This window comes from Sciurus vulgaris (genome assembly GCF_902686455.1).
Source record: "Sciurus vulgaris genome assembly, chromosome: 10".
NCBI lineage: Eukaryota > Metazoa > Chordata > Mammalia > Rodentia > Sciuridae > Sciurus > Sciurus vulgaris.
Genome location: NC_136470.1, coordinates 82,895,032 through 82,919,535, shown reverse-complemented (window position 1 = coordinate 82,919,535; position 24,504 = coordinate 82,895,032). Strand labels below are relative to the sequence as shown.

Here is a 24,504-nt window from a genome sequence, read left to right as displayed (position 1 = left end):
CCTCAGGTCACTGAGGTTCTCATTTGTATTTCATCGCTTTTAAAATCTGGGTTTGGAGAGTTTCTAATGGCTACTGATCATTTCTTTTGTGATGTCTAATTTGTAGCATTTTTAATTTCAAAAATGCATATTTTCATTTTTGTATTCCATTTCTCCATTAAAATATTGATATTTCCTATTATTGGGTCATGATGGTGAAGATACTATTTTTTTTTAATTCAGCAAACATTTTAATAGACATTTCAAAGTACTTACTGGCAATTACATCATCTTTGCCAATTCGGGTTCTGTTTATACTGGATGATTTTTCTTTTGAATATGGATCACATGTTTTTTTCTCTTTATCCTCTTATTTTTTATTATATGGTGGGCATTATAGATACTGTATCACTGAATCTCTGGGTTTTATTAAGTGTTCAGTTTTGTTCTAGCAGGTAGGTAATTTATTTGCATGCGCCCTTGCATATTTATTTATTTTGAGTCATCTTCCATAGCTGTGTTAGAATAGTCAAAAATAAATTGCCTTTTCTGTAGGGCTGCATTGGACCTACTTCTAAGGCACAGCTTTTTCTGGTGTCTTTGTAGCTAAATAAAGTCTCTAACCTCTGAGTGGTCTGAACTGAGCTGTTTTCCAGCCCTCATGGTGTTATGCAGTTCCTAGCTGCTATTTGCCTGATCATGTAAAGTACCACCCTAAATATGCTTAGCTTTGATTTGGCCAAAGACCCATGCTAGAATTCCTTTTCTACTCTACTCCATTGCTAGAGTTCTCTTCTCTTTGGTATTCAGGCCTATAAATCCAATCTAACTCAATATTCTGGAACTCTAATTTCTTAGAATTCAATGCAACCACTGTATTCTTTTGGCTTTCCTCTTTCTGTGCCATAACGCAAAAAGTATTTTGGGGCAAAAAGCCAGAGTGATCATGGGCTTAGTCTTTTCCTGTGCCTTTTTCCCCATAGATCACACTCATATGCTACTAGTTGTCCAAGTTTGAAAGATTGTAGGGAAGACTACTCTACTATCAATTACTCCTCAAAGGACAGAAGCCACAGTTCAAAATACATAAACTTTAACACACTATAATAGCCAAATCAATTGGGTCTACAGGTCAAGTCCATCTTAAGTCTTTGGTTTACCATTATTTAAATTAAGAATTCTGTTTGCAATTCAGGAAAATGGCCATTGCTTGTTCCAAAAATTATCAAGAAGTTCCGGAAATTTATCAGATTGGGATCACAGATTCTGTGATTCCTTGGAATCTGAGTAGGTGGCATATGGTTGGAGGACTCAATGGATAGCAAGTTTCCAATTACAATAACTTCAGTGGAATTTGGGATTTGGAGACATTTTTTACTGTAGAATTGCAAAAGGAATGGAGGAAATTCAGATTCAGGAATAACAAGAAGCAAATGGCTATCTCCTGAGTTAGATTATTAGTGATATCAATGAGGGAGGTATTTCAGGGATCCAGTTTGGCCAAATTTCATCACTCCTTTGGTCTGAGAGTGCGTAGGGGTCAAATCATTATCAAAATGCCAGAGCTTGCAGCTAGAGCAGATAGAATATGTGATTGGAGGGTCACCCTTTCCCTGTACACCAGCACAGCTCCATGTGAAAGCCTTGCACAGCATCCCTTGCACATGACCCAAGCCATTTAGAAAATCAGGCTGATGGAGAAATTATTTTCAGAGTCCAATTAGTTGAGTAGTATTAGGAACTCTTCGATATCAAGATGACTGCACAAAATACAGTCTGTAGATATGACACATGTGACTGTGTGACACAAAAGTTAAAGCCTCATTAGAAAAAAAAATAGACAGTAGTAAAATGGATGTACTAGAAATTTAAGAGGGTAATTGATCTCTTGGTTATTAAGCAAGACCTCTATTGATGGTTAGAAAAATCCATTTCAGGTACGTGTAGCCAGTGACCTTTCCTCTTCCTCCCCCATTTTGCCTGGGTGGACACTTTAGAGAGCCAAAATAACTCAGCAAATAATGAAAATAACAGTGGGACCTACCCTGGTGCACTGTTTACATAACATGTACTCGGAAATATCAAGGACACAACAATTTTTATGCCAGCTACCTGAATCAGTCTTAGCAAATCCTTAGTAAGAGTACTTCTTATGGTGGGATTTTCTTGTTTAAAAGGGTCACTGTACATGAAGCAAGTACAAGAGCACTTGATAATCATTTCACACTGCTATGTCCCAGGCTGTACCTGCAGCAGGATGAACAACCTGGGTTTGGGATCATGAACTCAACACTCTACAATTTTCCCTTTAATTAGAAAAGTTTGGATTCAATTCCACTGATTACCATTTTCTCCTTAGGATAGAAAACTGTTTTAAAAGGAATCTCTCCTCCCAGTATATGATCAGTAATTGAACTCATGGCAATATTATTAAGCAAAGATACCTGCGCTTTGAAGTTAGAGTCGCTCCATGGTGATCTCAGCTTTGAATGAGATCTTCTGTGCCTATCTCAGCAAACACTTAGCAGCCACAATGTTCCAGGTGCTCACAGAAGACTTCTCTGACCATGCCTAATAGACTTCTCTTGTTTCAGTCTCGTCCCTTGATCACCTCTATCACATACCTTTTTCTTTTTGGCATTGATCACTACTTAAAATTAACTGATAAATTCATGACATTTTTTATTTACTTCTCTGCATTAGGATATTATCCCCCAAAGTACAGAGGTCTTTTATCCACCATTCTATCCCCCAAAGCTTGTGGCCAACAGTAGATGTTAATAAGACTATCATGTCAACAATTACCTAATTTAAGCCCTCCTGCTTCAGATTCAGGAAATGTTCCATTCCTTACTCAGACTCTTAAGCTAGTTACCACAAGCAACCAAATGAAGTTTCTGATGCATAGTATAGTGTAAAAATTATTTAAATATCTAAGTAGGATGGATGAGAATAGAGTATCTGGAAAACTGAATACAGGTTAGGGGAAGTGAGAGGGAGTAGAGAAGCAGACCTATAAGATAAATTACATTATATAAATAAAAACACTATAAAAGAATTATTAACAGAGAAGACTGGAAATTTCTATAGGCAGAGCTCAGATATGTCAAATAATGGCATTTGAACATGACCTTGAAAACTGAAACAGGGAAAGCACTATTCCAACCAGAAATTCTCTAAAGATCAAGGCATGATATGAAGTTTTTCTGAGTTTTTATGAGGAAAGGTCAGTGTTCAATGAGACAGGAAGATGGTCATGGCCAGTGATTTGTTTCTAAAAGGTTTGATTTACAGGGCTGACAAGTTAATAGCCAGCTTTACATTAATTGAGAATTACCTCACTCTATTTCTTATAATTCCAAGACAATCAGTCATGGTGTCTGTAACATAAAAATAAACAGATTATGTGGAAATCTGCCCATAACCAGATATTGCTAGTCAGTACAGTCTTAACAGTGCATATCCTAGGACTGTGGACATGGGAGATGTTTCTGGAGCCAAGCATACTCAGTGTTTCAGGTAGAAGCCCTCCATTTCTGCTAACTGAAAATAAGATTTTTGAAGCCTCTTTGCAAATAAAGGAAAAGGAACTAAATTCCAATTATATGACAGTGTACCAAATATCATGGGCTCCTCTAGCTAGGACATTTAAGACTCCATTCCAGAGATGACCAATCAGAGGGTAAAGGGACACTGTTCAAAAATGTTTTGAGGTCATGTATGGGTCAGATTGTGGGTTTAATTAGACAGCTTTCTGAATTCTGCCCAATGTTAAGATTCTGTTTTAATTTGTATATCATCAAAGTTCAAATTAACTGATAGCTAAAAACAACTTCTATGCTAGAAACAAAACACAGTAAAATGAGGATAAGACAAACTAGTATTATGAAATAGAGTCTAAACTCACCACGTGATCTCTGTTTATTCAAACATGTAAGTCAGGTGCTCGGTTCAGCCTCTTGGCTGATCCAGCTTTGCGGGATGACGGGCCCCTGTGATCACCATGTAGAAATTCATTCTGGTTTGTTATTCATTCCAGTGGTAGCTCCAAGATACACAGTAGAACTGGCGTGTGGTTTTGGAGCCACAGTCCTGCTGGTGGTGATTCTTATTGTTGTTTACCATGTCTACTGGTTGGAGATGGTCCTCTTTTACCGGGCTCATTTTGGAACAGATGAGACCATTCTAGGTAAGTGATGGAAGTTTGATGTAAATATCTTCCGTTGCCATCTTTAGAAAACATATTCACTTGATAAAACCTAGGTTAACTGGAAGATGTAAGCACATTGCCATCTATTTCATTCCTTACCATTGAACAGTCTTCCCAATATGTAGTATTCTCCCTTCTTAGATCAATAAGTGATTTAGTCTAAGATTAGTACTGTCCAAATAAGAAGTATAAAGTGAGCCACATAGGAAATTAAAATTTTCTAGTGGCCACATTAGAAAAAGTAGAAAGAAACAAGTGAAAATAATGCTTAGACTCAGTCTGTTCACATTGTCATTTCAGCATGTAATTGATATAAATTTGAGATATTTGGCAGTCTTTTTGGCACTAAAAAAATTCAAAATTCAGAATGTGTTACATTTTATACTCAAAACATAGCTCAGACCAGATGCATTTCAAGTGCTCAATAGAAATGTGATTTACCGTGTTGGATTGTCTAGGTCCACACTCCACACTCAGGGGTGATCTGTGCACCACCAGCATCAGAATCACCTGAGAGCCTATTAGAAGGAGAATCTTAGGCCTAACTCCTACAGAATCAGAATCTACCTTTTAACAACACTCCCAAATGATTTGTGTGCAGATTAAAGTTTAAGAAGCATTGCTCCAGTGCAAAAAAAATCGTCTGGAAATAAGAGTGGAACCTTCAAACACGCAGATACTTAGGTCAACCCCATGAGGATTCTAATTTGACAGGCTTTTGGAAGAGGCACATAATTTGCATTTCAATGACTCATTATTTTTATAATTATGCAACTTTGGGAAAGCTTAATCCTTGAATCTAAATATATTTTTAATTATAGTTCTTCTCAGGTAGGCTTTGGACAGTTTCAAAAAGTGTCAATTTATAATTCTAATATATAAACTAGTGTTGTATCAAGACAAGGAAGAGAATTCTCTGCATGGCATTAACTTGTGGCACCTACAATTTATGTCCATGTTCTTAATTCAGAGTTGAATGAATTAAACCTTCCTCTTTCCCCGCTATAGACTCAACTTAGTGAGCTGCAAATAGAAGACACATTGAATAAAATTTAAATATTCAAGTAGCTGTTTTGCCTGGGAAGTGTCACACACAGAAAATTACATTGATATCTATCACATAATTTACACATGCCAAAATAAAAATGTCCCATATGCAGACGTTAGATTTAAGAAGAAAGTTATCAATTTTGAGAAACTTTCCTAACTTCTATGGGGTCTGTGTTCCTTTTGCTAGATGGGAAGGAGTATGATATTTATGTATCCTATGCAAGGAACGCTGAAGAAGAAGAATTTGTGTTATTGACCCTCCGTGGAGTTTTGGAGAATGAATTTGGATACAAATTGTGCATCTTTGACCGAGACAGTCTACCTGGGGGAAGTAGGTATTTCACAGGAGTACAAATGATGTTATCCTTGAAAGGCAAAGAGATCCTAAGCTTTGGATTGTGTTTGAGAGTCATAGCTCTATATTAGCATCTTTGGATATTTATTGTCCGATTCTTTGAGTAATAGAAACTACCCAGAAATAAAAATATATTGTAAGATTTATACTATTCAACTCAGTTATGGTATTAAAATATTTTCCCTGGTTATCTTTAACACCTCCATTTCAGAAAAGTATAGATTCACAGTGGAGTAAAACTATATTGAAGTGTCACAGCCTTAAAAGTCCTTTTAATTCACATTTAGATTTTTAGAAATTCTATACAAATTTGCATTAGTTTTCCAAGAATTTTTGGTTTTCTTTTTGTTTTTTTACAAAGACCGAGTAAAGTTAAAACATGTTATTTTTTATAAAGATTGAGGTTTACTTAGTTTTACTAAAACTGAGTTACAGATTAGAGTGCATAGAATTTTTTCCTTATTTTATTCACTGATATAAGAATATTTCCCTTTGGCATTTGCCCACTTCCTTTTTCTTGCTTTTGCTTTCTGGCAAACTTGTACTACTCAAATTCTTTTCCCTGGATCTGCTTCTATTGTATCAGCTTATACACTTGAGATTTATTTAAAAATTTTACAAGACCAGTGTATTCCAGTAAGTTTAAAAAAGAAAAGAACTTCAGTTCCTGAATGTCTTAAAGCAAAAATCTATCTCTTCAAGGCCAAACTGTTAAATGGAAAGCAATGGTTCACTTGTGTCTTTGTAAATAAACACAAAGTAACATTTATAAATGCACTGTTAAACTCCCTATCTTTGAAATTCATGTACTGTCTCAAATCTTAAGTATGACAAACTAATTTTCTTCCTAGGAAAACCTGCTTACATTAATCATTTGTTTAACACGTTTTTGAAAAATGTTATGTGGATCATTAAGACATAGGATAGGGTTAAATATTTTTCTCATTTTGAATTAAATGGATCCCCAGTCTTATTTCCCTAATCATCATACAAAAGCTCACCGTATTTGTCTTCAGAAGCTATCTCTTTCAATATAACTCTGCCAGGATTTGATAAATTAATCATATGGTTAATTCCAATTGTTTTAATACTTAATTCCTCCGTATCACTTACTCACCTATTTATCCATTCATACAACCATTCCACAAATACTTACCTTCTGTGTGAAAAGTTAAAGAAAAATATGCAGTATATAACTGGGTAAGCCCTTCCAAAAAGGGTTGATGTTCTTTGGAGAATTCAAGTTGTTCATTATTATTCTTGCTTCTTTCTTTTGATGGATTCTTGCATCATTCTGTATCCTTTCTGCTGCTCTTGCCCAATTCTCTTTGCCTCTGGCTCTCTTTCCCCGCTTACATGTGGTCAGCCTCCAGTTGAGCAGCTTGGAGTGGACAGATATTTATTTCTGGATTCTGCTCCAGGTTGCACCTGCTAGATTCTAATTGCAAGTCTTTACTATTATTTCTGAACCCGTGAAGATTAAGAATCGAAAAGACTGCGTAGGGGAGCATGGCGAGCCATGACATACATTTCCATAACACCAGTGCATTACTTGGAGTTGGCAACTCTTGCTGCCCTGGTAAAGGATTATGCAGCCCTCCCTAAGCATCTGGGAGGTGATAGATTAGTTTCAAGAATTTAGTGAGAAGAATTAATCAGAGCCCTATGCTGCATAATAAAATTATACTGCACTTCCATTTCCCCTCTTTTCCTTCTTCTTCTTTTTTTTTTTACTTGGGAAAAGCTTTGCCAATTAGTGAAAGCAGACACATCAGCTAGCAGCTGCCAAAACACATGGCTCCCTAGTAATGATAGGACTTTAAGGAGTAAGATCCAGGAACTAATTTGGTCTCCACAGCAGACAGAGGTAGTAAGGCAAGTTGAGAATGCATTTCTACCAAAATGCCATTGGATTGGCTAGATTTTTTGAAGGTCCTCATCCAACTACCAAGTCCGGGAGGTTTCAACAATAGAGGAGACTTTCAAACGTGAATGTTCCTACTCTTCCCTGTGTTAGCAAAGAGTGAAATTCTATGATCTGGGCTCTACAATGTATATCTTTTGAATTTTTTTATACTAGAGAGATTATGCAAGGGTATCTTTGGAGTAGAAGGGCTCAGGAGAAGATTTGACTGGGCTACAACATACCCGCCCTGTTGTAGAAACTGATTCTTGTGTCATCCCTCTGTTCCTTGTGGCTTCAATCATGCTTTGGAAGACTGAGGTTAAAGCCACATTTTGACTCATACTTGTTTGGAATTCTTTTTGGAGTGGAACATGTGGATGTAGTTTCCATTTTCCCTGAGGAGAATGGCACTTAGCAAAGAGCATGATTGGGTCTAAGGATAAAATCATTCCACGTGCTGCTGGTAAGGTTTCACCTTGGTTCTCAGGTTGTCATCCCAAGTTCCCTCCATTTGCTCCTCAAGCCCTATGCTTTTGGATAATTCTGGGCCAACACTAATCCCCGCGGTGTTTTCTTTCCCAGTTGTCACAGATGAGACCTTGAGCTTCATTCAGAAAAGCAGACGCCTCCTGGTTGTCCTAAGTCCCAACTACGTGCTCCAGGGAACCCAAGCCCTCCTGGAGCTCAAGGCTGGCCTAGAAAATATGGCCTCTCGGGGCAACATCAACGTCATTTTAGTGCAGTACAAAGCGGTGAAGGAGACGAAGGTGAAAGAGCTGAAGAGGGCTAAGACGGTGCTCACGGTCATTAAATGGAAAGGGGAAAAATCCAAGTATCCACAGGGCAGGTTCTGGAAGCAGCTGCAGGTGGCTATGCCAGTGAAGAAGAGTCCCAGGAGGTCTAGCAGTGACAAGCAGGGGCTCTCCTATTCATCTCTCAAAAATGTATGAAAGGGAAAATGTAAAGAGTAACAAGAACAAAGGGTACTCCTGGGAGGAAGAGCTCCTCTTTTCCTTCCCAGTTTATGGTTTGATAGGCAGAAAAAAATTCTGCCTAAGCCTCCTCGTAAGGATAAATTCAGGGTAACTATCTGGCTGGCTGCTCTGCTTCTCAGGCATGGCTAAGGTTTAGAATGATAGTGTCAACACTCTGTCCCCAGTCTCTGATGTCACTATATTCTTTGCAGGCAAAAAGACTGGGTTGAAGGAATCTTTTGCATCCTCCACCCCTGTTCCTCCTTCTTTCTGTCTCTCTTTTTAAAATATTAACCTTATAGAGCAGCCATGCCTGTGGATTGTTGACGGGTATTGTGATTTATGAGTAGAGTATTTTTTTTCTTTTATTTTTACTCATCCATTAAAAAGATAATCAGGGCTTACATTTATTTTTGCTGAGGATAAACAAGCTTTTGTGCTCTTTTGGCTGTTCAGTACACCACCACAGAAAGACTTGATACCCACTTAGGAGGTTACAAAGCAATATAACTAAAAATGTCTCTGATGGTTGATTGAAAGGGCATGCTGCATTTCCTCCTACTATACCACATTTGCCCTCATCTCAGGTAAAAGATGTCACATTTATAAACTTGAAAAATATAAATAATTTTTAATTACCATAAATTCTTGATTATCTACAGATTGAGTCATATTTATTACTCCATCTCCCTCTCTACTTGTATCAATCACTCAGAATTTGCAGGTTAAAAAATAACAAGACAGATTTTGCAGGTAGTTCCATACTTGGTTTATTCTAAAAGGCAACTTCTAATGGTGCTAATGGAGAGCAAAATGCTTTTAGGGCATTTCGAACTTGTGAAAAGAGTGCAGAACAGGATGTTTAGCAATTTGCCTTTTAATCCAACCGTGCTAATGTGAAAACTGGAAAAGTGATTTTTCCTCACTTGTTTGTGTCTCCTCATTGTAACACATGGAGATGAGGTTTAGTGACCTTGAGAGTTGCTTTTAGCATTAATACTCTAAAAGAATTAATTGTACTTCCTGTAATTTATTCACTGGCACAGGTAATACCTTGATCCAAAAAAGTCTGTCTGAAAGGTGACTGTCAATGAAACTTGTTTTGTTGGTTTTAAGTAAAACTTTAACGTTCTTCTGACATGGAAAAGTAAAAATTAAGTGCAGAGTTTACAGAGTGGATATCTATGTTACATGTAGAATATGTATTTTTGTGTATTTATATATATACGTATATATAAATACACATATAAAAATATACATATATAAATATCCACACACCTTAATTTTATATGCTTGTGTGTGTATTTATATCCACAAGTTGTGTACGTGTGTATATGTATGAATCTACATGCACATGCATTACCTATGTGTGTATACGTACACACAGATACATACGCATGTGCTTATCTTTAAATAGCCATTAGTATGATATTACAAAACACTGGAAGTCTTGTCCAGTTTTAAAATTATGTTCATACTGTAATGCTTTTGTGTTGGTGTTGTCATTCATTAATATTATTTGTGAATTTGCTGCTCACAGAGTGGTATTTGTCATTAGTTCTTGCCTACCCTAAACTCATATAAATAACTTATTATAGCTACAGCTGATCTGGGTTGCAGTGAAATCTGTTATGTAGCCAGGTATCTGGTATTAACTGGTTTTCTACTGTATTTCTAGAAGACACATTAAGAAATTAAGTCGTGCTAATCCCAGTGCTTAACTATGTGGACTATTAAGTAATAAAAGAAAATAAATATACCTATAAATGAGTTTGGAGGATACTATGAAACACAATAATTCATAATTTAAGGAAGCCCTCATCCCAGTAGTATGAATGTTAATAAGCAATTCTAAAATTGTCTCCTACATTTAAGTGTCCTTTATCAGTGTTAAAGTCTATAATACATCATTTCTCTATATGGAAGTTATTGATTACTTTAAATTGAAAAATGATTCCCTTCTGAATTCTTGACTATAAAACTACGACATGGAGTCACTCTCAGAGTGAATATTTTAGCCTTTTTAATGCTTTTTCTTATTATAGACCACAATTATTTCTGCTACTAACCCTTTATAAACATGACCACAAGGGAGTTGACTCCAGATTAGCTCTAAATATCAATCCTTTTAGGAGCTTTAGGTCAACAAGGGGTGGTCTCATCCCCAAGAGGCCATTTCTTGCTATGCTGCATTTGTTTTTGCACTTTGGGGTTTCATATTTATCATTAATGCCATAGGGTACCCCGGAAACTCCTTGATTTGTTTTTCTATTTATATTCCTATCTTTCATATTGAGTTTTTCCAAATGCAATAATGGAAAGCAAAGCAAATCTAATTTGTCTAATCCTAATAAAACTTACTTTCAATATGTTTCATGTTCTAGAAGTTGCCCAATACAGAGCATCTGAGGGAGATAGGGACACATACTAGTAATATAGTGGACAAGAATAAATAATTTCTCTTATTTTAAAAAATAAACTTAATGGTTTTAGATATATGACATCAGGATCTTCTGCACCCAGGTTAACAAAGAACCATATTATGTAGAGTGTCTCATTACACAATCACATACAATTTATTGAATTCTCTTTTGTATTTCAGCTTGAATGATTCTTAGGATTCTAATAAAAAAGCACTCCATTGTACTGGGAAACAAAAACATCACTCCACTTGTTAATTACCCATTTTCTTTCTATAGGTTTTAATATTTTAAGATTATCTTTTTAATTTTATTCATGAACTTTTGTATTTTCCATTTTTCATTTGATTTGTAAATTTACATATTTTTAAAATAAACCATTTATTTTCAGCTTTGAATTTTATTTTGTGCATGTGTTTTATGTCTTTATTTTCATGTGTAAGCATAAGAAATAAGATTTAAAATGATTACACTTATAAAAATAAATGAAATCATCCTTCAGTTTATGAAAGAAATCTGAGAATAATGGGAACTTAATATCAACAATGTGTTATATCAGACATGGGAGTATGCCTGTATGTGTGTGCATGTGTGTACAGCAAGAGACAGATACAGAGTATGGAGGGGGAGATAATTATTCTTTTAAAAAATTCTTTAAAAAGAATTATTCTTTAAAAAAATTCCTTTTGGTTCAACTTGGAATTTCGAGAACTTACAGGAATTAATGCCATGCATTAATAGATGATAATTTGAACCAGAGATGTACTTTTCTCACAAACTTCAAGTAAATCAGTGAAAATATTTGGAAATGCATTTTCTTTTGTGTTCATAATATTAAGCCCTTAGTGACAGGTCTGTCTTCATGCTAAAAAAAAAAAAAAAAAATTCTCCATTTACTCATTTATTCAAATAACATTTATTGAGTCCCTGCAACATTCTCTGAACTGGTTAACTTTGTAAGAAAAATTTTTTACTGAAGTATTTTCCTCTTGCAAACCACTCCCCAAAGGGTAAAGTTCAAATAAATGGATCAAAGTAACAAGGAAACATTTCAAATCGATTAGAAACAACTGTGTAAGGGTTGAACAATAATGGAATTCCCTATCTTTGAACATGTTTGGTGTTTCCTTATAAGATTTATGCAAGCAGAGATTTGATGGATTCATATAAGATTTTATATGTGGGCTTTCTGCACCGGATAAATGGGGATGAGTCTTACATTGCATTCAACCCTAAAAATATTAAATGACCTCCTAGAACGTAGTGGTAATTCTTTGGAAGATTCAGTATCAGCCTTTTGATTGCTTCATTTACTGAGCTATTACTGACATTGTTAAAATCTCAAGATATTTTCTTAAATTACTCACTAAAGCCACTAGATTTTTCATACAAGTAAATTTACAATATGGTATGAGATACACATTCAGCAACTAATCTGTCTTATTTCTCTCTTTCTACCCATGTGATATAAAGTAACCTTAGCAGTGAGCTAGGAGATTGTTTCAATATTACTTTTGATCTACATTCATTTTAAACTGAATATCCAGAATTTCAAATCCTATTACCCTCATCAATCCGTATATCAAAATGATGTTCTAAAGTTAGTATCAGGAATTGATAAAAATTCAACAAAATTTGATCCATATATTAATATTGTGTGCACGAGATATTGAATGACTACTGCATGCTACACATTTGAATGTAGATATCTCATTTGTTTGACAGTTCTACAAGTTTTCCCTTACCATATGCATTATACAGTAGTATGGCCTTAGATTCAAGAATGTCAATACTAAAAATAGAGTTGTTGGCAAAAAAGAAGCTTTTGATTTGGATCCATCTTCCAGATTAGGTGCAACTTTTTTTCTATCATAAGTTTTAAGGAAGAGAGCAAGAGAGAGAGCAAGAGAAACAGAGGCTTACTTTTCCACTGTTGTCCTAACCAAAGAGCAAACTGCAGCCATAGTTTTCCTCTATGTAAATCCCAGAGGGATTATGGCAGGTGAATCCTTGAGTGTTGCTGAGTTGAACCAGAACTATGACTTCAAAACCAATAGTGCCATAAAAGAAAACTGATGCTGTTGCCACATAGTCACACCTCACCATTTTGAGTTGAACAGCATAAACAATCTAATTTATTAATCCCTCTTTAAATAATGTTTATCATTAAAAATGATAATAGCATCCATCTTCAAATATGAAGTTTTGAAAATATGGACGGTATTTTTAAAATGTGTGATGAAGGAGGCAGCTTTCTTTAAAGTACCAAGTGAAGAGAATTCTATGTATAGGCCAAGGCCCTCGGAGAAGCATCTCCACTCTCATTCCTCAATGTCTGGAATTCTGCCACTCATATCTTTATTTAGCATTGTCCTTTTTCAAATGTAAATCCATCACTTTCTGGAAAGGGTGCATATTTAAAAAAAAAAGAAAACATAAGCTTTAAAGACTTTTTTTTTTAGAAGATTTGTCAGTTTTATTTTCAACTGTGGTATCTTCATTGAAGAAACTTATATTCTCCCAAAATAATATTTTGAGGTAAAATATACCAAACACACAAACACATACACACACACACATGAGCACACAATTTATGGGGTTTACCCAAGTCCTCTACACTAGTCATGTTGTCTTAAGGTTATTTTGCATTTCTTGTGAGCCAGGAAAAGCAATAGACTTCCCGCTCTCATATTCTCCCAATTTATTAGAGGCAGTTTCATGAGATCCTGGGTAGGATCAGCAAGCAGGGGACAAAGGAGTTACCAAAACACACACACACACACACACACACACACACACACACACACACACACACACAGGTTTTGAAGAGAGATGGATATTTAAATTTGTCTTTCAATATCAAAAACTTTCCAAAACAGTTTTTTTTTTGTTCTTGATAAAAAGTCAAATGTCAAACACTGAACACATGTCTTCCAATTTTCATTCAAATTCATGTTAAATGCACTGATTGGAAAGGACTAATTTGAGTTGGATCATATCTCTTCATTTCTTGTCAAGTTCATTAAGATCAAATGTACTGCAAACTTTCAGTTTGTCATGACAAACTGAAAAGTCTCTCCAAAAGTGTCGGCACAACCTCAGTCTGACTCTAGCATATGTTTTCAGAGTTGTTGGTGACTATGATTCACACATTTGGAATTCCTTTACTTCAGATAATCACATTGTCTAAGTTCCCAAATCTCACAATGAGTTAAGCACTGCATTTATTTGAAGAGCTTTCCTATGGGACCTGTCCAAATCTACCTTAGCAACTGTTAAAACTGAATGCTTTGCAAGAACTCTTAACTAATTTATTGATTATTGTCTATTGTCATTATTTTTGCTTCTTCTGGATTATAAAATCAATTTTTATAACACACACACACACACACGCACACACACACACTTAACACACAAAGAAGGGGAAGAAGGAAGGAAATAAGTCTTAGTTGACAGCAAGATTAGTACTGTGTCCAAAAATGTTAAGTGCCAAGGGATATAACTGAGGATCTTAGGAAGTGGTAATTCCAATTACTCTTTACTGATCTGACTATGTCAGGAAAATTATGTTCTTTGCTATTCAAAGTGCTATTCTTAGAAGATACATATATAAACAATATTTTTCAGAAGAAATTGATGAAAGTGAGGAAGAGACTAGAAATTATATCATACATGGAATAAGAGAAAAATCCTGAATTTATTTAATCTACAGGTAAGAAGAAAATACAGTAATGTCACACTAGTTGTCAAATATTTCAAACATTTGAAGATGTCAGATCTAAGACCATCATATAAAACTTGCAGAGATGAAGATTTCAAAATAAGAAATAATCTACGCAGCCCAAATTAGCTGGCTTTTAGAGATGGTTCACTTAATTCCTGAACCATTTTCTGCTTTTTTCTTTTTTAATAGTAAATAAAGACTTTATTCAAGAAGGGACTACTACAAATGGGGGTTTTGCAGTGGCGAACACATTGAATTCACATCCTTCCTCATCCTTGAAGGTAGCAAATCCTTTGAAACTATTAGTAATAGCGGTGTAGATGAGATTTTTTGATTTCCTGACTAGCTAGATTATTTAACACTATTTGAGATCCTATATTCTCAAATGTTTGTTTGTTGCCTGTCCTTGTCAGATGCACAGTGACGAACTGGGATGTATAGAAGTTTTCACAGACACTGTGCCATCTTTTCATTTTCCTATAGATACAGTGGAAGCAGTTTTTGATTTCATTCAGAGGAGCCGAAGGATGATTGTTGTCCTGAGCCCAGACTACGTGACAGAAAAGAGCATCAGCATGTTGGAGTTCAAACTGGGTGTCATGTGCCAGAACTCTATTGCCACCAAGCTCATTGTGGTGGAGTACCGTCCCCTTGAGCATCCACACCCAGGCATCCTGCAGTTAAAGGAAACAGTGTCCTTTGTGAGCTGGAAAGGAGAAAAGTCCAAACATTCTGGCTCCAAATTCTGGAAGGCCTTGAGGTTGGCTCTTCCCCTGAGAAGTCTGAGTGCCAGTTCTGGCTGGAATGAGAGCTGCTCTTCTCAGTCAGACATCAGCCTGGATCACGTTCAGAGGAGAAGAAGTCGTTTGAAAGAGACCCCGGAGCTTCAGAGCTCAGACAGGGTGCCAGGTGCCGCTCCTGACCCTGGCACCTTGTCCAAGCACCGAGGGAAGCCCTCTGCAGCCTGTCGCTGCTGTGTCACCTATTGTGAAGGAGAGAGTCACCTCAGGAGCAAGAGCCGGGCAGAGATGCAGACGCAGCCCCAGTGGGAGACACACCTCTGTAAGCCTGTTCCCCAAGAGTCAGAAACTCAATGGATACATAATGGCACAAGATTGGAACCCCCTGCTTCCCAGATCTCAGCTCTTGCTCTTCACCATTTCACAGATTTGTCCAATAACAATGACTTTTATATCTTATAATTACTGTGTGTGGTGGGTGGTGGCTGCTCTCTCTACCAGCCCTCTTTATGTCACGAAGCTTTGGGAATGACTGGCATTTTTATCATCTAATGGACTATCAGATGTGTGTCCCTTTTATTGATTTTTAAAAACTATTTATTTCCAGGAGACAAAAGACCTGAAGGACCTGAATCCAGAGTTATTGCCTCTAATGGCCTCAGAAGAGCACACTCTTCTTGGGTCCTAGAAGGTCAGTATGTAAAAGTTGCCTAAAGTCTGATCCTCTATCTTCCCAAAGGTTTAAATCCAAGCTAAGTTTTAAATGTTTCCTTTGATTGATCCCAGTCAGGTGTACTTGGACTATGACACTACAGGGTGTACATTTCCCCAGGGAACACCATGGGAAAGAGCTGCTTCTGGTAAAAGTTGTAGGACAAAGCTCCAGAGAAAACCTACAGCACATTTTCCCTCAAAGAACCAAACATACCCAACCAGGGATACATGGTGTTCTCTGTCTCACTGTAAACTAGTGTGCTCTAAACTTCCTAACATTGTTAGCACCAATAAAGTATATTTTTATGTCATTTCATTTGTACTAACAAATTTTTAATTCCTTCTCTCCCTTCTACCTTTTCTGGCTTTTGTAATAAAATCTGAGGAGTATTCCATTCAGAACTTTGAAATAAAGTTTAGGAACAGAAAAACTGAGGTGCCCCTTTAGTTTCTTCTGAGGTGTAGAGCAATAAATCTGGGAACAGTCCAAAAGACAGTGAGAAAGTGTTTAAATGAAATGGAATTTACAGAAAAATCTTTTTTTTTTAAAGTGACAGATGATGGAATATTCAGTATTTTAAGGGATTTTAGGGGAGAGTTTTGTGCCCGAGTCCCTTCTTTCCACTCAGGATTCTGAGATGAGGTATTAATTGCCAAGTGCCTATAAGGATTAGAAGGTAAGGAAAAAAGAAAAGGTGGCTAGATACAAGCATAATACAGGTACTGTCCATCCATGACTAGGATAGAGGTACAGAAAAGTATTATTTTCTGCCAACATATTCACATAACAATAAAAGGCAGGTGGCACTTGATTTTGAAGTTAGAAGCATGATGGGGCTCCCTGGGTCAGTAAGTAACTGAAAAACACGTATTCTGTACAAAAGGAGTAAGTTTTACTTAGCTCCATGTGATTGTTGCCACTGGTTTTGCCCTGTGTTGTCCAATTTTCCAGTCTTTTCAAGAGAAACTAAAAATCTAGATTTTTTTTATATACTGTCAATTATGGAGTTATAAAAATAAAACAAAAGCAAAGAGATAAGCAAAACACATCTGTGAGACATATTTAGCCTGAAGGTTAGCAGTTTGTAATTTCAGGACTAAAGTATGCAGCCAAAGAACATATGTCAAAATGGGAATCCAAGTGCCATTGGCAGTACTGACACTGGGGAACATAAGCTGGCCCTAAGGACATAATAGGGAATGTTTATTCCCTCCCCAAACTGAAGACATCTGGGCCCTTGGAATAGGAGTGACCTGACCTAATATTCCAGCACAGGAAAAAAGGCTGAAAAATAATGTGTTTCCTATCGACTCCATAGAGGTTCCCTGCCTGTGGGGTTTACTATAAGAAGATCAGAAGCACAAAATCTGTAATTCCTGAATGGAAGCATATCAAAAAGAGCAAGAGACCGTACTAGATATACCACCTTCAATACCTTAGTCCTGGCTGCTAGTGAGCTCAGCCTGATGAGTGTGGCCTCTCCCCAATCAGGAGCAGAGAACCAGGGGTGGAGAAAGAAAATACTACTCCTCCTGGAGAGGGATCATAAGATCATTTCTCCCTTGAAACAAGAAATTATAAGATTCTTTCTCTGAGACTGAGCAAATAAGGGCCCTCTAGAGTAAATGTGATTTACCATGGAAGTTTTAATTAGGAAATGACAGGCCACCCTAACTATATATATCCAGCAGAAAATGACTTAGCACAACCAATGATCTTGTTCTGTATTACACCCCTTTTGAAGAAAGTAATCCGTTTTTTGATGTATGTTTAAGGATCTGAACTGGAAAATCAGAGAGCAATTTCTCTCCACATCTGTTAACGATGAGTAATAAAAATGGCTGTAAATTCTCAGAGAGAGAGAGGAATCCCCAAACCAAAATTAATCTGATCAATAGTTTTGGTGCTCCCAAAGCCAAATTTTGGCTAGTATCAATTTTCTTTGACAATGTAAGTACAGTATAAGCAGTATAAAGTCATAGTTTTAGACATTAGTTATATAGGGATTAAAAAGATAATGGACTATATTTTGCTGTATGAAAAAGGCTAGGAAATTATGCTATTATTCCTTGATCTTTTATGCTACAATTGAAATGTGATTATTCGGTGCCATGTATTTCAATGAGGCATATGATAATAAGAATGAAATTTTCCTCATGAGCTTTGAGTATCCTTAATTGAAATGACATAATTGTACACTAAATGAATATACCATTATTAAGAAACATTGCCTATTTATAAGCATGGGTATAAAGTCTAATAGAGTCCTGCTTCTCTTCTATCCATTTGATCATGGTCTCTCTGAGCCTTAATCTCTTAACAAAAATGCAGAAAATATTGACCTCACTGAGTATTGTGGGTATTGAATAGTATACTACAAATTTATTTCACATGGATCAATTATTTTTTACTCTCATAAAATGCTTTGAACAGTTGAGAACTGATACTCAACCAATTAATGAAAGACTTGGGCCTCTACCTCAGGCTTCTGATCTGGTATCCATTCCCAATTCTAGAGCCAACCCTGGAAGATTCAAGTAGAAATATTTCTATTACAAATCCACCAAGATGAAACTACCTCATCAGAACCATAACACATTAAAATTTTTAAAAAGCAGCTAATGTAGACCCTATGCAGAGGTAATTAAATTTTTTATTAAGTCTATTGTATTGTCTGATCTCTTCATATTATGATTCTATAAAACTTAATTTTTACATATTGCAATTTAAAAAAGTAGGCCCCTTTTTTACACTATGGTCATACTCTAAGCTTATCCTCAAAATAAATTATTTACATTATTCTTAATGGAATATAAGATGTACTCACCCCCTTATCTTAAAACAAATGTAATATTCTGGCAGCTATGACACTGTGAATTCCAGAGTGTCATCCTTTTGTCACTATTAAAAACTCCAATCATAATATATCTACTTCCAGATTGAAGAGTTAAAGTAAATGGAAAAACTAATGTTCCTGTTCAGAAAAAGACATGAATAGTAAATTGAACTAACCATTAAAATATGAACAGAAAGACGGACAATTCCTTTGGCAATGGTTTCAAACTTTTGTGCATCTAAGAATCACTTGGGAGGCAACTCAAATGAAGACCCCCAAGGCAGTTCCCTTCCCCAAAGGGCTGTCTCCCTAGGTCATGGGCATTGTTATTTGCATAGCTTACTACACAGGTCAAACTTGAGAAATGATGCAAAGAGAACCTATAGGAAATCTTTCAAACCCTTTCCATATTCCCTATGCTGCTATTCAGATCGCAAGGGAGAAATCCTAAACCTGGGTCTTGTTCAAGTTTTCGTGAAATGTATACCTTGATTCATCCTCATAGGAACCATTTCATATTCATATGACAATGCATATTTCTTGATCCTACATTAACTACACAAGGGTTTCTAAGGTGGGGCAGATCTGCATTTAAATTTCTCAAGTGTTCCTGATGCACAAAACGTTTAAGAACCATTAATTTTTATCTCTCTTTTAATCCTCTTTACTCTTGTAGGCTCTGATTTTCTCCAGCCAAGGAGGACTACAAACCATCTTTTTAACAAGGTGTTTGCAGGCAATAGATGAAAATGTAGGGCATGTTTAGCCCTTGGAATTGCATCAACACAAGGAAACAGTTGAATAGAGTGATTAGTAGAGTGTATTTGTGATATATGAAATATATCCACATTTGGAACTTGGCGGAAATCTGTAATCATCATGTGTTAATAGAGTATGATAAGTTCTGCTAGGAGAACAAATACCCCCAACATTTCAGTAGTTTCATGTAACAATTCTTATATTTTGTTTATGCCACAAGTCCAACATAGGGGCTTGCTTTCTGGTGGCATCACCATCTGAAATGTGGGACTAGCAATTGTCACTGATTGGCTTAAATTGATACTCATAACTTTCACTTACAATTTGTTGACAAGAACGAGCTCCAAGTTCTTGATATAGTCATGAAGAAAACTAGAAAATACAGGCTTCCTTTGTCCATAAGAAGGAAAAAAATGAAATTGAACTTGGTGAACACATAGCACTGTCTTTTATGAATGAGACAAGAATGAGATATGGCAGTAACCTGAAGCAGCAAGAAACTTTCAAACAGATATGTCACATACTTTGATGATGAAGGAATAGAATATCTTTGCCGCCAACGCCCCATCTGTTTTCCAAGACATCAAGATAAAACAGCACACAGAAAAGAGTAGACCTGTGCATTAATGTCCCCAACAATATTTGTTGAAGGAATGTATCATAGTAATCGTAGCTTCTGGTTAAGAGGTAGCATGCTTAATAATTTAAAAGTCACTGTATTGGTTACTTTCCATTCAGTGGCTCTAGTTAGTTCTCTAAGAATGTGATGCTCAAACCATCTGCAAATGAGCCATTTCATTTTGAATATTCAGGGAGCCTCAAAAGAATTGAAGACATTCAGAACACAGCAGAGCATGTAACACGGTCATTAGAAGGCATCTCCTGATCCATTTATCTGAAGAGTTAAATAGGGAATTCAAATTGAACCTGCCACAGCTTGGATGAAGGAAGAGACAAATGCTAGCGTGGATTTCATGAAGTCTGATTCCTTCTGTGCATCTGTGCTCTATATGAGTTGGATTCTGTGTGGATTAAAGATTTGATTTTTTTATGACTTCTGTAATGTGTACAGTATCATTTGATTATATAAGGAAAAGCTCTCTTTGGGTTGGTAAATATCAGTCTTTAAGAGTCTTGATATATACGAGGGAGTTATAGTGTTGAACAAAGAAGATATTTCTTAGTGTAGTGAGCAGCAACTTACATATTCCAAATTCCTGTTTTCCCCTTAGACATTTTTAACATTTAAAAATATCTAAATGGAACAAAAAAAGTTTGAAAATTGCTCATAGAAAAAAAACAGAAAGATTCCAAATAAACTCTGAAATCAGATAATGAGATATCTTTACCTTACAGTAGGTAATGGGTATTTTAATACTCCATAGCCTAATTTAAAAAAAATAAAATAAGTCAGATATTCATTTATTTTTATTTAAAAATCAAAGTCTATGTAACTACTTATTAATTTCTCTTCTGTCATAAGCTGTGTCACATGCTTAATATTAATTTATTCAGTAATATGCTTCTAAACACCTTGGGCAAGTAGTTCTTAACCAGAATGTAACATTGTCATTTAAAAAATTGCACACATCTGAGGTCTATCCCAAACAATTAAACCTCCAGAAATGATTTAGATATGTGCTCTTGTGCTCTTAAGTATCATTAAAACGTTTTTAAATGATTAATGAAAAATCAATAATGATATATTATGAATATGGAATGAAAACTATAAACAAGTTCTACTATTGTAAACAATATTTTTATTAAAGTGTGAAGTTTAAATAATTTCCAAACACTGGACTTGAATTCTTTATTTAGGAGATAAAGCAATCCTTTATCCTTTATTTTCATATTATTCACATGATTGTTCTTTTTATGAAATTACATAAAATAAGTGAATAACAAAATAAAGATAATAGAGTTATAGAAATAATCCATATAATTACTAAACTGGGCACCCAAAAGAGGCCATATCCGTCATTTTGATGTCATCAGTCATGTAAATCAAAACAAAGTATTTAAGACATAAAGACATAGTTATGGGCAAAGACAATAGTTGACTTCTAAAAAGAAACAGAAGAAAAGAAGAAGAATGAACAAAGCCATTTTCTCTTTCCAAATATTAGGAATGTAAAAGAGAATGGAGATGTGTAAAAACTTCCATTATTAGACAGGAGAGCTAAAATGTAGAGTGGGTATCAGAATTAAGAGAACAAAGTTTGATATTTATTTTCATTATAAGCACTCGATATAGTTTAAAAATATTACATAGGAATCAGCAGACATGATTTGGAATACCAATTCTGTTGATTGTGTGACTTTCAATAACATACTTTTGCTCTCAAAGTCTCAGTTTGATCACATATCAAATGGTAATAATATAATATCTACCTCATTGAATTACTGTAAGGGTGAAATTATATAATAAATGTCAACCTCTAAAATCTGCAAACATGTGTTTGGTAGTTGTATATCATCATTATCATTATCATATTTTGTTTCTAAAAGGAATCTGGAAGAAATGAAGAACTCTAAGAAAAGTTTTTTACATTGCTGAATTCTAGGATACTTTCCAGGGCACGTGGTTCTGCTGTAAAACTTAAGGAATAGAAACTTCAGTTTTTTATTACCATGAATGTTAAAGAGCACAAAAGTATTATCCAAAAAAGTAAGAAATGGGAAAAATAACTGTTCTGTTTGGCTATTTAAGAAATTACCCTTTAGAAACTCAAAACAATAATTATTTATTACCTCACAGTTTCTATGGGTCAGGAATCTGGGAGAAGCTTAGGTGTGTGATTCTTGCTCATCATTACAAATGAGGAGACTGTCAAACTGTTGGCCAGGACTGTGGTTATCTGAGACTTCACTGGAACTGGAAGATCCAGTTCCAAGTAGAGGCACATGGAAGTTGGCAGGGACCCTCCATCCCTTGCCTGATGAACTTCCTCCATAGGAACCTTCCCATAAGTCTGCTTGAATATCCTCATGACACACCAACTGGCTTACCCCAGAGCTTGTGATCCAAAAGTCTCAGCAAGGGGGAAACCAAAGTGACCTCTATGACCAAGTCTCCAAAGTGACATTATCTCTTCTGCAACATTCTCTTCATTAGAGATGAGTCATTGAGTCCAGCTCAAACTCAAGAACTGGGAAATTTACCTCTTCCTCTTGAAGGGAGAAGTGTTAACATTTTGATGGACTTTAAAATTTTTAAAGTCGACATAGTAACACAGACAGGTATTTATTTTTTAGATGAATAAATTAAGGACCAAAAAATGAAAGCGACTGGTCCTTAGCCTTCCTGACTTTATCCCCAACCTAGTAAGCCACCTGGCTGTAGTGAAGCCACACCTCAGAGAAGAGCTGTCTCACCTGGTGAAAGACTGCAGAAGAGAGGAGTCACATCCTCTGCAGTCCTGGAATCCCTTTCACTGTCTTTCTTTAACTCCATCCCAACATCTACCCCCACTTATTCTGTTTGAATTGACAAAGGAGAAAGGCGGGCCCTGGGAATCAGATGTGGGTGAAATGGATGGGCAGGTGAACCACATTCTCGGTCTGGTTTCTGAAAACTGAAATAGAACTTTTATTCTTGGCTCACCTCTAGAGATGTTGAAAGTGACTGTTTATTCCAAAAAGCAGCCATTAGGGAGTAAGGATGAGGTAATTGCTTTCTCTGATGTACAGGTTCTCATCTTAGCTTTGAACTGAAATGGCTATATGTTAATAACCAAGTCATTTCTCTCTGTATCTCAGACTTCAGAGCCCCAAAATGGATAGAATTAGACCAGAAATTCTGTAGGATGCTACAATTCTATGATTCTTTGGCTCACTGAGTAATACTTAAATAATATCCCCCTCTCCCACATGTACACTCCCACTAGCACCTATTATCTAGGAGTATTTTGGAAGAACACTTAAAAGGCATGAGGATTCTTCCCAAATGATTCATACACACATCTTCTATCTGTTTAGTCCTTATTCTTCTAACATGTATTTCTCACTTGTAAAGCTAACCAACTAACATCTCTCTAACTGTTTTCTGTCACTGGGATGAGTGCCTTTAAGAAAATACATTGTATTTACAGGGAGCCAGTTCATAGTTCTATTCTGGTGCTTCCGACTTCCCCAAGCCAACTTTAATTTCAAGGTCAAAGGTAAGTATATTATAAATTAAAATGAAAAAATGGTACCTTTGTCATCTTAGCAGCTTTATGCCCTATCTCTAATGCATACAACTCTCTAGTAACATTCCTATTATATTTGCATACATTTTATGATACCAAGAAAAATAAATAGAACCCAGTTTAGTGTTTTAACAGCAAAATCCCAGGGGCTAGAAGATCTGAGTTCTAATACAAATTATAATTCCTTTGATATGGGACCTTGAGCAAGGTACTAACTATGCCATCAACACAATTCAGGTATAATGTTCTAGGAGTTGGTGTAAAAACAGCAAAAGAAGAGTTTTGGGTGGGATTTAAGGTACAGCCCAGGATTTCTTTCAAGGAATCCAAACTCAGATATCTGAGAAGTTTGGCATTCTTCATAAGTGAACCAAATGATAGTTGTGTTGCTCAAAGTCAAACCAAATCTGAGAGATCTCTAAAAACTTTTACCTCCTGCTCTTTCTCATGAGGATCAAGAATTTAAGCTATGTCTACACTATTCATTCCATTTCCTAAACATGCCATACTCTCACATGACCTATGTGCCGTTGTTAAAATTATCTCTACTTGGAACACCTACAACTTTTTTCTTACCATAAGACCTCTTAAATTGCTTCAAGTCCAGCTCAAATGTTTTCAAATCTATGAGAATTTCCTGAGGCAG

At 35.9% G+C, this 24,504-nt stretch overlaps 1 protein-coding gene across 6 annotated transcripts in view; it reads left to right on the top strand.

The window, feature by feature from the left end:
• IL1RAP (interleukin 1 receptor accessory protein) overlaps positions 1–21,444 on the top strand; it is a 171,498-nt gene extending 150,054 nt beyond the window's left edge. The window contains exons 9-13 of one of the 6 annotated variants that reach the window (XR_013757319.1): positions 4,019–4,168; positions 5,427–5,570; positions 15,102–15,680; positions 15,966–16,049; positions 19,586–21,444. Coding sequence is in view for 4 of the 6 variants with exons in the window: in XM_079100859.1 (XP_078956985.1) it covers positions 4,019–4,168; positions 5,427–5,570; positions 15,102–15,820 (1,013 nt within the window). In the remaining 2 variants the exon portion in view is untranslated. Of the gene's footprint in view, positions 1–4,018; positions 4,169–5,426; positions 5,571–8,082; positions 11,291–15,101; positions 16,444–19,585 lie in introns of those variants that run through there. The other 5 variants (XR_013757318.1, XM_079100860.1, XM_079100859.1 and 2 more) reach the window with 5 other exon arrangements.
• The last annotated feature ends 3,060 nt before the right edge of the window (positions 21,445–24,504 follow it).